This window comes from Lipomyces oligophaga, assembly GCF_038497815.1.
Source record: "Lipomyces oligophaga strain CBS 7107 unplaced genomic scaffold V1516scaffold_2, whole genome shotgun sequence".
Lineage (NCBI taxonomy): Eukaryota > Fungi > Ascomycota > Lipomycetes > Lipomycetales > Lipomycetaceae > Lipomyces > [Lipomyces] oligophaga.
In genome coordinates, this window is record NW_027117786.1 from 1,878,924 (window position 1) to 1,891,787 (window position 12,864).

The following is a 12,864-nucleotide window of genomic DNA, read 5'->3' on the forward strand; positions in this document are numbered from 1 at the left end:
GGGGCAGAGGGGGAGCGCCATGCCATTAAGGTGTGTCTACGTGCTATGAAGGCGATCTAGATGTAATCCCTCGCTCATTTGGAAAGGTGTTGCTTGGTGACCGGGCCGGCCACTCAGGGAGAATAACCGTACAGTGGAGTTAGCAGGTCTCGAGTCCCTTCTCCCGTCTCCGTCTCCTTCTTCTCCGTCTACCCATTCCGTACTGCCCGGCGGACGGCCAGGAAGTTAGTAGTATAAACAATTATGTGTATTTGTCTACTTCGTTATGATAAGTCTCATGTTTCGGCAATCATATGTGTTCCCACGCCAGTCAGAAAATAGCCGTATTCGCTGTAGCTGTAGCTGTTGCAACGAACGTCTCGTATCCACTGCCCATCGCTATAGTACGAGTACGAGTAGCTAAACCATCACACAGCTCTGCGGTGTGTCCGACCAACAACAATAGCAGGAGCTGCAGCCAGCTCAGTTCAGTCCGCTGGCTCTCGCGGACTGCTGTGTTGGCTGGCTGGCTGGCTGGTCGACCGCCTGGTCACCCGCCGTCCGCGCCCGTCGCTCAAGTCAAAAGCGAGTACCGACGAGCAGCTAAACCAAACTCAACCCGCCTCCAGCGCCGCAGAACTCCCTTCCCACTGTCTGCAGTACTGGTAGGCAGTAAAGTACCCTTCCTCCAAATAGTTCCTCAACTTCATTACCTTTCTCTATTTCCAACTTAGTTTCTTTCGCTTTCGCGCTTTGTCTTGACCGCCGGGTCTTCATGTTTTTGTGTGTCTCTGTCCACCTGACTGTATTGGTCAGTTCGTCAATTTCTTTGCTTGCTACTCGGTAGTTTGTTTCGACCTGCTCTATTTGTTCACCGTTCGGTATTCAGACTGATTTTGTCGCCTTCCCCACTACATTCCTACGTCCGAGTTTCTTCGAAGTATCTTGTTTGCAAACATTCTTAAAGTATACACAGTTCGGTGCGAAAGGGACCCTCGAGTCCTTCTCGTTACTTCTGTATCGTCATTCTGTTTCTAGATTATTGTGCGTTGCAATTCTCCTGCGAATTCTGTCGAAACTTTTGGTCCAGACTTACCGCCAAAGTCACTCACCGTCGAAACTAATTTATTCGTTTACTGTTCAGTTTTATTTCTTGTCCCCGCTGCGATGCCACCACCTCGATTTGTTGACCACAAAGTCAGGACGGTTTCCAGACGTGCTTGTCTTTCTTGTCGAGAAAGAAAAATCAAATGCGAAGGTGTCCAAGATTGCCGAAACTGCAGAACTCTCTCTGTGCCGTGCGTCTTCGTTCCTTCTCACCGCGGAGGTAAACGAAGACGGAAAAATGCTCCACCCGAATCAGAGCCTATTACTACCTCATCGAATTCGGCTGCTGCGGAGATTCCTTCTTCTCTGCCTGCTCAATCCACACTCTCTGCTCCCTCCTCTGTCCAGTCTACAAACTCAGCTTCCAATTCCGACCTGCTAGAGCCTCCTGCTAAACGATTGGCCGCCACTATACGAGATTTGAATGGATTATATCAGGATCCTTCGTCCAGTTCGGCCCCAGTGTCAGTAGTGCAGACTCCTTCTGCTCCGTTACCCGTCTCGTTGGCTCCGTCTCCGCTTTCCAATGGTGCTTCTCAAGAATCGACTGCAGGTCCTGGATCTTTACCTCCTCAATTTCATGCGCCTTTGCTGCGTTATACGAGTGATCCGCTTCCAGTTCATCAACCTCAGCAGCATGTACCACCGCCTCCACCTCCAGTGGTGACTCCGATTCCTCCCCCTTCAGCTCCGGCGCTTACTCAACCCTCTAGACCTGTCTCCGCTCCATTTGCTCCAGCGCCCGTTAATCCTCTTCTTGCTCCTCCATCATCTCTTGGACCACCTCAACTTCCTACGCAGTCTGGATTGATGCCTACAGCCCCTTCTTTTTTTCTAAGCGGTCCTACACAGGCTGTACCACTCGTCCAGCCGCCACCATCTGCTCCACCCGTACAAGCTGATCCAACCTCTCTAATTCCGCACTCTCTTCCTACCATTTCTCCACTTCAACAGCTTCCTCTGGATCCTTCCATCCCTTCGGTTCCTTCTGCGATGTTGACTTCTCAACAGCCATCTATACCGCCACCCCCTCAACATTCACCGCAGCTTACGGACTCACCCAATAGCTCCCTTTCAGCAATTTTAGGTTCCATCGATCGCAGATTGAATTCTTTGCAGGAGCAAATTGATGAAATTCGTTTGAGCCAGAGAACTGCCGCCATGGCAGCGGTCGCGTCGGCAGCATCTGCTGCTGCTGCTACAGGATTACCTGCGATCAAGGACACCGAATCTGTTGCTTCCACAAATGCAGACTCTGAACGGTCGTTGAATCGTAGTACAACTAGCTCATCACTTATGGCTTCGACTGATATCTCGATGTTCAGAATCAGTGAAGAGCAACTTCGTTCTCGCCAGTTACCCAGCCTGCGTATTGTGGTGTTTCTGATCGACGTCTATTATGATTCGTTCCATCCCGAATACATGTTTATGCTACCAAAAAGGAAGTTTTTGGAGTCCTTGGACTTTGAAGCCGATGCTGCAGTCTTACAAGCCATGTTTGCAATTTCCTGTCGGCTTGTCGCACCTGAAACATTACTTTCTGTCGCTGCCTCAACCAATATGCGGGATGCAGGGACGTCACCTACAAGTCTAACGGAACCCATGTACTGGATAAATTGTGCGGAAAAATGGATTGCTATGATTTCTCATCCAATTAAGAAGCTCAAAATTTTTTTGTTGTTGGCCTTTTCGGCCATTTATGATGGTAATCGTCACCACGCACGGGAGTTATTAACTTTCGCATCTTCAATCGTGGAGACACATCGATTGGATTTAATTGATGTGGAAACGGACAGTCAAGGTCATTATCTTCATGCCAGAATGTCTGCTTCATCGGCACCACTACCGACAGCTAAAGATCATGCGGAATTACTACCCTCTTTCCTTGATCGAGAATGTTTCCGTCGTATTTATTATATGATTTGGGAACAGCAAATTATTACTGCTACTGTATGGAGTACACCTCAGGCAATTCCAAAGAATTTCTCAGGTTTAGTTCATGTTCCGTGCTGCGAAGTAGTATATAACGAGGGAAAATGTGAGTGGCATGACAAATCTACAGGGTTCCATGAGTTTGCCAATGCATTATATATGTCTGATTCGAGTTCTACTGGGTTTAGTTCACGACATCCTCAAATGATTGGAAAGAGAAAGTGGTTTTTCAACTCTGCCTGTTTTCGTTTGGCAAGTTTGCATATTCTTGCTGATACTGTTGTACGACTTCATGATATGACTGATGAATTTGTGGAGGAGAGTACACGGAAAGTGCATTTACTTCTGGAGAGAATCGATATGTATATTGTCGGCTCTGGGCAGATTCATATGAATTTATTTTTCACGCATGCGATTATATGGACAACATTGATTCTTTTACATCGATTCCGTGCTCGGGAAAGATTGGTATTTGTTGTACTGCCAACTCCGTACGAATGTCTTGCTTCGTATGCCGAAAATCCAGTTACATATACTGAGAATCCGATTGCCCGAGTGCGCGCTACAGACGCTTCTCCAGAGAGTACACGCAGTTTTGATGAGCTTGCAAATGCGGCCTGTGCAATTTTGGATATGCTTCGGTCACTAGTAGAATCAGGTGGCGGTCGAGAAGATAACGCGACGTGGAAGATGGGTCCGTTTATGGCATTCAGTCTTGGATTATGTATTCCTATTATTGCGAGTAAGATTGTTTTGGATGGTGTTCAACTACCAAGCATCAAGTCGATTCTCGGAGACCTGGCTAACACGGCTGCTTCGCTTTCCAATTTACCACCGCAAGGACCGTTTCCGACAGCTCCGGACAATAGTAGCGGTACTACAGCCAGTTCTACGGCCATCAAATCAACTACATCGCCCAAGGGAAGTATACGTAACCTCCCACGAAATTCATCGGTTGTGATGTGTTCACACTCCGGACGTACACCAGTTGTTAAGCCTGATGCTAGTCCAAGTGCACTCAACCCTGTGTCAAATAGTGAATCGCTTATGGCGAGCTCTCCCTCGAGTTCGGTAAATACTCTGACGGGGCTCTCGACGTCGAATTCTTCCAATAAAGGAAAAGATCTTAGTAAAAGCGATCTTGACTTTTGTCTGCGTTGTATGAAATTGCTTGGTCGGGCTTGGAGAGGAATGTGGCACGAGTATGAGGGTAGTGTAGCACTTGTTGGCCGAATGGAGAAAGTCATGTAGACAGTTGTACAGCCTGGCTTCTAAAGATTTCATTCATTTTGCCCAAGCACTGAATTTTGTTTTCGATTTGCTGGAGAGGATTTTATTTAATTTTCTAATATTTAATGTTTGTTTATTTTGGTTTTGGTTTTGGTTTTTGGTTTTTGGCTTTTGGTTTCATTATTGTCACTATTACTATTATTATTTTTGTGTAATTTGGATTGGGCTGTGAACACAACGAGACCACAAAAGTCGGGCTGAAACTATTACGATTTTATATTATAAATAATGTGTTTAATTCTTAATAAAAATAATTATAGTTTGATTTTTGAAACAGCGGATATTCATTGTGTTCTTTGTCACCATCTTCTTAAATTGAAAAATTCAAATTTTAAGAGGCAACCAGAAGATAACGTACATACAAATCGTACTAATCCATCGACTTTTTTTCTCTCTATATAGTCCAAGATGATAGCCAATTGAGATACTGAAAATCTTCATGGTTACCAATCATGCCAAACGAAATCGGGCTGAAAAGAAGAAAAACGCTAATGATGATTGAATACAGAGATAGATAGACAATGGGCCGGAGATATGGAAATGCAGAACCCCATCGGCGAGTGGTAAAGTCGACAAGGAAACCGAAGGTGATGATTGAAAAGTAGAGCGCTGGAAGATAATGATGAACGTAAGTTACACGGGCCATGGTCATGAAAGGGATATAGTGCAGACCCCAGCCGATCGCAGGCATTATACCCGAGTAGAGAAAGAAGTTTAAGTCGTCCACCGTCCAGTCTTTGTAGTGGCGTTGCCATCTACATAGATATACAAACGCTATGCCTGCAAGTATGACCACAGATGCAGTAGAGCTCCATACATTGATTGGATTGCCTAGTAAGTAATATTTGTATATATCGCTGGCCCATCCGCACATGCGCAGACCGACATTCAAAATTGGCCATTGCCATGGCCGCGACGCAAGATCATCTCGTTTGTCCGGGTCGGGAATGAGCGCATTGTTGGAAGTCATCATAGCCACATTCAGGTGGATGAAATCCCGTAGAAACGGTGATCGGTACGCCTTGGAATCAGTGGGCTCGGGCAATCGCTCGTTAGTGTGCTGTTCGACGTTCCAATGCGAAAATCTGTCCCAGGGTCTCGAGTCTTTGTCACAAGTGACCTCAACCTGCTTGAACCCCCATTGTGGTAATGCAACATTCGCTGCTCGAAGATAGCAACCTAATTGCTGGTGTCTAAACCGTAATGTGGAGGTCAACGCATGAACCATTTTGTCTTTATGTGTCGCATCCTTCACAACTTCCACAATCCAATTATCTTTACTATCCCCAACTGTCATGTTACCATAACACGACACCTCGTAAAACTCTTTCGATACAGGTGCTGGGACATTGTGAGAATGCAAATTGCGGCCAGTCATCGCGTGAACCAAGCGAACCACATCGCCGTTCTTAACAAACTGCAGCTCTCCTTCTGGATCGTATGGCGGATCTTCCCGAATAGGATGGAATATCCAATCGTTATTAGAATCCTTGTGGTGATAGCACGTAACCTGCTGTTGCTCGGATCCTTCTGGATAAGTCTGTACATGTGAGTGCAGCAATCCCCCTCCATACGCCATGTTCTTAATCGTAACTTGAGACCCAATGGCTACATCAATGGGCCCCTTTGTCAGCGGCGAATTCCTTAAATTTGCCTGGAACAAAGACGACATCTGCGCGTCTCCAGGGCCGCTATTTTCCAGAATCAGAAAGTGAATTTTAAACATCAGCATATAAATCAGAGTGGGCAGAACGATCAGCGCAATGATCCGAGCAATCCAATGTTTCATATATGTGAAAAATGGCATGTTGATGTCACCAAACATGTTCCATAATTCATAAATCGTGTAGAATCCAACCAAAGCAGTCGTCAACATACCAACCCATTTCACACTGTATGGTTAGATGATAATGATTTTAAAAGATATCTTAATGATCCAGCGTACCTAGTAACGCAGCCAATATTTAGACCGGTAAATAACAACCAGTACCACCACTTTAATGTAAACGGTGTCTTGCTGTACCGGTGAAACTGAGCCAGACCGAGAAAAGTAGTAAATGTGAAGAACATGAGCATAGAATCAAGTAAAATGAATCGCGAAATTGTAGCATAGGAATTTTCTACATAATTATATCAGTATATAAACAAAGGAGGATATTTGGCTTATGAAACCAAAAATTCGCAAAACAAAACTTACCACACAACACCATCAAGGCTACCAACCAAGTGGCCCAGTTGGACAAATTCAAACTTTTCGCCGTGAAATAAGCGACAGGAACACACAACGCTCCGAAAGTCGCGTTAAAAACACGCATAAAAGTATAGTTCACCTCTGCCGGATAATGTACTCCAGAAGCGAAATCAAATGATCCATTGTATCCACACAGATAACCAGAAAGTCCGACCAGCATTTTACCAAGAGGAGGATGAACATCAAAATAAAATTCTCGTTTGATATAATGAGAGCCAAATTTTCCGAAATGAGCCTCATCCCATGTAACAATATCCGAAATTCCAATTTTGTACATCCGTGTTAAAAACGAGAGGACTGTGAACAGCAGAGGACCAAACACTTTTTCAAAACTTTCCCAAGTGATCTATAACAACACAATTAGCGCAAGTTCCATTTGTCAGGGCAGTATGACTCACTTCGTCCTCTTCGTATCGACCGCTGTATTTTGTCTCGTCAGGCTCGTTGTCGAGCGGTGGATCTATGGGAGCCGATACCACATTGCCTCCTTTGCGCTTCCTCAGTCTCGTTTCAGCCATCGTGGATTCTTCTGCTCTTATGGTTCAGAGTCCAATATGTTCGCCAAAACTAATTAATCAGTCCTGTACCGTAACACAATATTCAGCAATTTCGCACAAAGAACGCCTGGATCGGATCCAGATCAGCTTGATAGGCCCACATCCAGATATGTCTCGCAGATCCCATTCTAATCGGCTTGCCCTTCAACTCACCTTTGTGCAGAACTTAGAATTAAAACAAAATCCGAAACAAAAAAAAACACCCTGAAAAAGGCGCAATTGACCGTCCAATCTACTTTCTTCTGGTGTCAACGCGTCTCTCGGACGTATAGCTTGTCCTGCTATGATTATTTTCAAAAACGCAAACCCTTTTTTAGAACCATTCGCGACTTCGGCCACCTAAGCCTCTGTTTGAGTTCATCCTTAACGCGACGTTCAATGGGGCTTGTGGACTTCCCTTGACGCGCTCGTGACGCGCTCGTGAATGAACCGTGAATGAAATGCCCTAATTAAGCTATTCCCGATTGTACTTGTAATAGGACTATTTATCTTATGAGATTGCAAACAGACATTATCTATTCATTCCGGATATATGTAGGCTATGATTAAAGGAGCTGCTGAAGAAAAATCCGCATTTAAATTAAATTTTATTATGAAATTAGTCTCACTCGATTCAAAACGATAATTCCTGTTGCATTCAATCTACAGCTTTGCCTTTGGAGCAGGGAGTAATTCACCTTCTGCATACATATTCTCAATATCCCTGCTATAATATTTTACCGCCTGTGGTCGTTTAGTCTTCATTGTCGGAGTTAATAGATCATTCTCGATGGTAAAAGGCTCAACTTTCAAGACGAAATTTCTCACACGCTCAAATCCTTTCAATTTTGCCTGTATTCCAATGCGATCAATCTCTTTCATCAGCGCTAAACGAACAGCTTTATCGTTACCTGCTTCAGCTAACTGATGTAGATCAGTAGGCGAAATCGGTCGCTTGAGGACCTTGGAAGCAAATGGAGCAAAAGTTTCCGGATTGATACCAAAAATACCAACAATAAAATTCTGAACAGAGTCACCTGTCACAAAGCTTTGAGAAATTTGGTCGCATCCAGCTAGATAATAATTCTCAATCGGTTCGGGCGAAACATATTCTCCCTGTGCCAGTTTGAAGAAATTCTTAACTCTATCAATGATCGCAACACGTCCTAAATCATCGATCATAGCAACATCTCCAGTTGAAAACCATTCGCCATCAAAAGCTTCAGCTGTCTTTTGTGGATCCTTAAGATAGCCTTTAAAGATCATCGGTCCTTTCAGCTGCAACTCTCCACGAGCGTACGGCTTATCCGTAGAAAAATAGTTCATCTCAGGAACATCCTTCAAACGAAGCTCTGTTGAAACAGTAGGCGGTCCGCAATGGCCTGTCGAAGGATCGCCAAACTGGCCAATCAGTCCAAATGCAAATGACTCCGTCAGACCATAACCTTGAAGCACAGGGCGAGCAAGAGCTGCTTTTAAAAACTTATGAGTAGAGATGGCAATAGGAGCAGATCCAGAAACGACAACCTCCAGATCGTCTAGACCGATATTCTTGCGGACTTTTCGAGACCAAATAGTGTCCCAGAATTTTATACGGCCAAATCCTCCATTTTCCAAGTCCTGGAGCTTTGCAGAGACAGCTCTTCGTGAAATAGCTCCAGGGAGGCCGGGTGCACTAATTGTCTTTGCACGGATACCTTCTTCTATTCGATTCAATAATCGAGGAACGGAGGAAAAAAACACCGGACGAACTTCTTGAATGTCTTCCAGCACTTCTGTGATGACACCGTGAAAAAATGCATAAGCGGAACCGAAAGTCAGTGCTAAGCAAAGACTTAGTCGTTCATAGATATGAGCAAGCGGCAGATAACTAAGCGATCTCATAGCCGCCTTTTGATTATCAAGCTTAATATGCATAGCCAGCCCAGAAACAGCGGCGACGGCGTTTGCATGCGTTAGAGCTACTCCCTTTGGCAGCGCGGTTGTTCCGGATGTGAAATTCACTGTAATTAGATCCGAGGGGGTTGCGGGATTATGTGGGATCAAAGCATCTCGACCAATTTGTTCCACTGCATGGCTATCTGTTAGACTTTACAAAACTATATGTCAACTATCCATATACGAACCTTCCGAAAATGAGTAGAGATGAAGACCATGCAGTTTTGTCCAAGACTGAAGAAGTTGGCGCTTCGTGCTACCAGGAGCGTCATGATTCGATTCTAGTTCATCCATACAAATAATCACTTTGAGATGAGGAATCTTGTTTTTAATTGCTAAAATGGTAGGAATATTCTGTAGGAGGGTGAATGAGCAAAACTGAACGTCAGAGAAGGTTGATCGGGGGTACTCACACTTAATGAAGCCACCAGAATCGGGCTCTCCGTGACGTTCATGATGAACTCGCTAGACTCAGGTCCGAGACTGTCGTAAAGCGTGACACCATAAAGGTTGTATGCATGACAAGCAAGATCAGTGATAACCCATTCTGGCCGATTAGGTGAATAAATTGCGACCGGAAATTTCTGAGGATCAGCCATGCCAACAACGTCACGGGCAAGCTTGACGAGGCCACTACCAAAATCTGTTCGGCGCTCAGCAACCTGACCATACGTCTCCCAAATATAATGGCTCCACTTCTTGTACTGAGGCATGTATTCTCTATGACCCAAGCACTTTGAATCTGTAAAATTTCGGACGGTGTTTTCAAAGGCATCGTACATAGTCCCTATGGCTGGATGAAGTCGTTCGATCGGCCCGTCAAGAGAGGCAGCGTTGCGATAGATGGGTGAGTATCCTTTCTCTTGTGAACCTGGAATAGGCAATGCCTGGGGATTACCCTTCCCAGCTTCAACGCGGACGATGTCAAACATTGTCGGGATCGGACTGTCAGCAGGGAAAACCGACTTCGGTCCGACGAGATCAGGCGAGGTTACCTTTACGAATTCTGATAAAGACATAATTGCAGTAGCTTGAGGGAATCCGGGAGAGAAAAAGCAAATCTAAGGAATCTAGAAGATTGTTGAAGTGCAATTGTGCGAGAAAAAGAGCTGGCTTCGGGAGTCGGAAAGTCTCTACTCAGTAGAAATAGTTGGCAACACATCCGATGCAGGAGTAGCCAATTTGTACTAATCTGCCTTTCTCCCAGGGACGCCAGCGACGATAGTTTCCGGGCTCAGCGATGCGAGCGGGGCATTTAGCGAACGTGACCGTAACACTAGACCCATTAAATTTGTCAGCCTACCGTGCGAGAGAGCCAAGGCACAGTAGTATACTCGGCTGCCAGCAGGTGGAGCCAGAGGTCCTTGTTTGGCCTCGGTTGAACTAGCTGCGGGGATGAAGTGGATACAGTTTGAAGACCCCGCGAAAAAACGGGATCTACGCTTCCAAGAGACCGACAACCGGAGCGCGTGGAGACGGCAACGAGGAAAATCTACGTCATGTTGATCCGATGAACGTGGTAATTATTACTAATCGAAAGCTGGGTCTATTATAACCTAACCTACTAGATGTCGGGGGAGATTTCTGGATGTCACATTGTAGATGCTGTAGGAGTAAGATTTATGATACTGAAAGTTCATCAAAAGGGGATTGTAGCAACTTACTAGCAAAGTGGTATGTTTCCATCAGATACTGATAGTCAGCCACATAGAGACCGACTAGGTTCAGCAAAGGGACTTTGTCTGTCCGGCGAACAAGTCCATCAATAAGAGGCTTCGTAAATCTTTCGTAGAATGTTCCGCGGACTGCCCATCTCCATACACTTTCATTCCGACTTTTGAGCTCTTCCTTTTCGAGGCCGGTAGGCCGTTCACGCTCACCCGAACTGCTGTAGTCCAAACCATCTGAAAAACCATCTCGACACGACCATTCTAGGGCGAATCCGACAATCCAAGGTAGCCATTCAATGAATTGTTTTGATCTTGCACTAATATTCAATTTGTGTTGATGCGACTCTAACACACGGTTAGTTCCAAAACTCAACATAGCATAAATCAGTGGTCGAAGGATGTAAAGCGTCTCCTTCATCCGACCATCCGTAGATAATATGTGCATTAGGCTTGGTCCTGGTGCAACATCTTCAGGCTGGAGCACCCGCCTGGTCAGGAACTCGCCAATGTCTGTTTCTGTAGCAGATGAATTTACAAGAGAAATCTGAGGCATTTTCCGTCCTGTTCGAGGCATCACCCAGTCTAATTCGCCGTTCGCCGTTGGAGATACAGACGAACTAAATTTTCCAATACTGTCTGGATCTACATCTCGTTCTGGAACTGTCTGGATAGGTACAGTTCGATATTTCGTTGTCCTCAACAAAAGCAATCTCAACATAGCCTTGGTACTTTCAATGCCTAGGACTGTTGCTTGCTGGGCACTTCGACCACCTTTTCTGCGAGCTAGAATTTCGCATAGCAATTCAACTTTTTGGATGCATGCAAGAATATAGGCTAACCGTCTATATAGTGAACTTTGACTAATATAATGCCTTGTATATCTAGTATGTAATGTCGGTTTATACTCTGATACTTTATCGGACATGGCAGATCGAATCAGTATCGTATCATGATACATCCCCAGAATACCCAATGTAGCATATACTAACGTTGGCTTAATTAGTCACTGTTGCAATCAAATCGCAAGCAAGATTAGCTTACCGACTTCGGAAACAACCTCCGCGTCTTTGAATTTTCCTGGAAACAAAAAGCACAGATGTTGTAACGTGCTTTCAACACTTGATATTTGGCCTGCATTGTGTAGCAAGAAGGACTCATAAGCCCCTAGCCATCCTCCCGAGTTAGTTTTCTTCGGCTCGTCTGAAGTGTCATTATCTTTAGAATCATCCGATGGAGGAGGGCTCAGCACGAATTTATTCGACGGGCCATGTCCAATGGTTGTGAAACTACCCTGTTTGAGAGTTCTGGATTCTGCGTTTGTCTGGCTCTCCAGCGGGGTAGATAGTGGCATCGGTGTTACTTTAGACAAAGCAGCTGGATCTCTAGAATTGATGCTAGTATTCTCTGAGGGAGGAGAAGGTGGGATCTCCAAGTCTGATTTGACCATAGTTAGCACTTTCTATAACTAATTGTCTATCTAAACTGGTTGTTTAAAATATAACTTGAGTGGTCTCAACTGATTTCAACGAAACTCTAACGCGGGCTCATCACATGCCTCGCCGCTCATTAGCGTATGGACAGATGGCACTCTCCCGCAGGTGTAGTCCTAAGCTGTAAATCAACCATTCAAATCACGACCATTACTACAAAAATTACGATAATAGATAATATAAAAATGAAGCAGTTATAATACAATAAATACAAAAGATCAGTCCGCTCAAAGCGGATCTATCGATAAATGTACACATACTAAACACTTTTGTCGCCACCTTAACTCCCAATATACAGCTCTTGTCATACTAACACTTTCTGAGAGCGCGACAGAATAGTCCTGACGAACGACTGCTAAGAGTCGATCACCCTCTAAACATATACATAAAAAAACAAAATAACCAGAACAATCAAAACCAGAAATCAGAATTTCGCATCTCGCAATCATTATACATCATCCCAAATATATACAATTGTATATACAACGACCAGAAATGTCTGGCCAACTCACTTATGTACGGATCTCTTGCACTACGGCGGCTTACAGGCGGACCTGCTACTGCTAATAGTGACAGAGGTATAGACCTTTATCTAGGTCATATTGCTCACACATGGTGCGATAGGCATCGACCATCTGTTCAAAAATTTGCTTGCTATGTTCTATCAGAAA

The 12,864-nt window shown here is 44.7% G+C and overlaps 4 protein-coding genes across 4 annotated transcripts; 1 reads left to right on the top strand and 3 right to left on the bottom strand.

Annotated features, from left to right (window-relative positions):
• Positions 1-930: 930 nt before the first annotated feature.
• On the top strand, positions 931-4,486 carry V1516DRAFT_224897 (uncharacterized protein). Its single transcript, XM_066918767.1, has one exon. It carries the CDS (start codon positions 1,147-1,149, stop codon positions 4,267-4,269), a length of 3,123 nt encoding a protein of 1,040 aa, XP_066779383.1. The 5' UTR covers positions 931-1,146; the 3' UTR covers positions 4,270-4,486.
• Positions 4,417-7,421, bottom strand: V1516DRAFT_672096 (Dolichyl-phosphate-mannose-protein mannosyltransferase-domain-containing protein). Its single transcript, XM_066921691.1, has 4 exons — positions 6,958-7,421; positions 6,506-6,905; positions 6,254-6,428; positions 4,417-6,200 (listed from the first exon to the last, which is right to left on the bottom strand). The coding sequence occupies exons 1-4, from the start codon at positions 7,075-7,077 to the stop codon at positions 4,703-4,705; spliced, it is 2,193 nt and encodes a 730-aa protein (XP_066779384.1). The 5' UTR covers positions 7,078-7,421; the 3' UTR covers positions 4,417-4,702.
• On the bottom strand, positions 7,422-10,548 carry V1516DRAFT_672099 (eukaryotic long-chain fatty acid CoA synthetase (LC-FACS)). Its single transcript, XM_066921692.1, has 3 exons — positions 9,447-10,548; positions 9,222-9,387; positions 7,422-9,164 (listed from the first exon to the last, which is right to left on the bottom strand). Exons 1-3 carry the CDS (start codon positions 10,050-10,052, stop codon positions 7,759-7,761), a joined length of 2,178 nt encoding a protein of 725 aa, XP_066779385.1. The 5' UTR covers positions 10,053-10,548; the 3' UTR covers positions 7,422-7,758.
• Positions 10,549-12,276, bottom strand: V1516DRAFT_648519 (peroxisomal membrane protein-domain-containing protein). Its single transcript, XM_066920218.1, has 3 exons — positions 11,745-12,276; positions 10,698-11,687; positions 10,549-10,638 (listed from the first exon to the last, which is right to left on the bottom strand). The coding sequence occupies exons 1-3, from the start codon at positions 12,148-12,150 to the stop codon at positions 10,625-10,627; spliced, it is 1,410 nt and encodes a 469-aa protein (XP_066779386.1). The 5' UTR covers positions 12,151-12,276; the 3' UTR covers positions 10,549-10,624.
• Between the last annotated feature and the right edge of the window lie 588 nt (positions 12,277-12,864).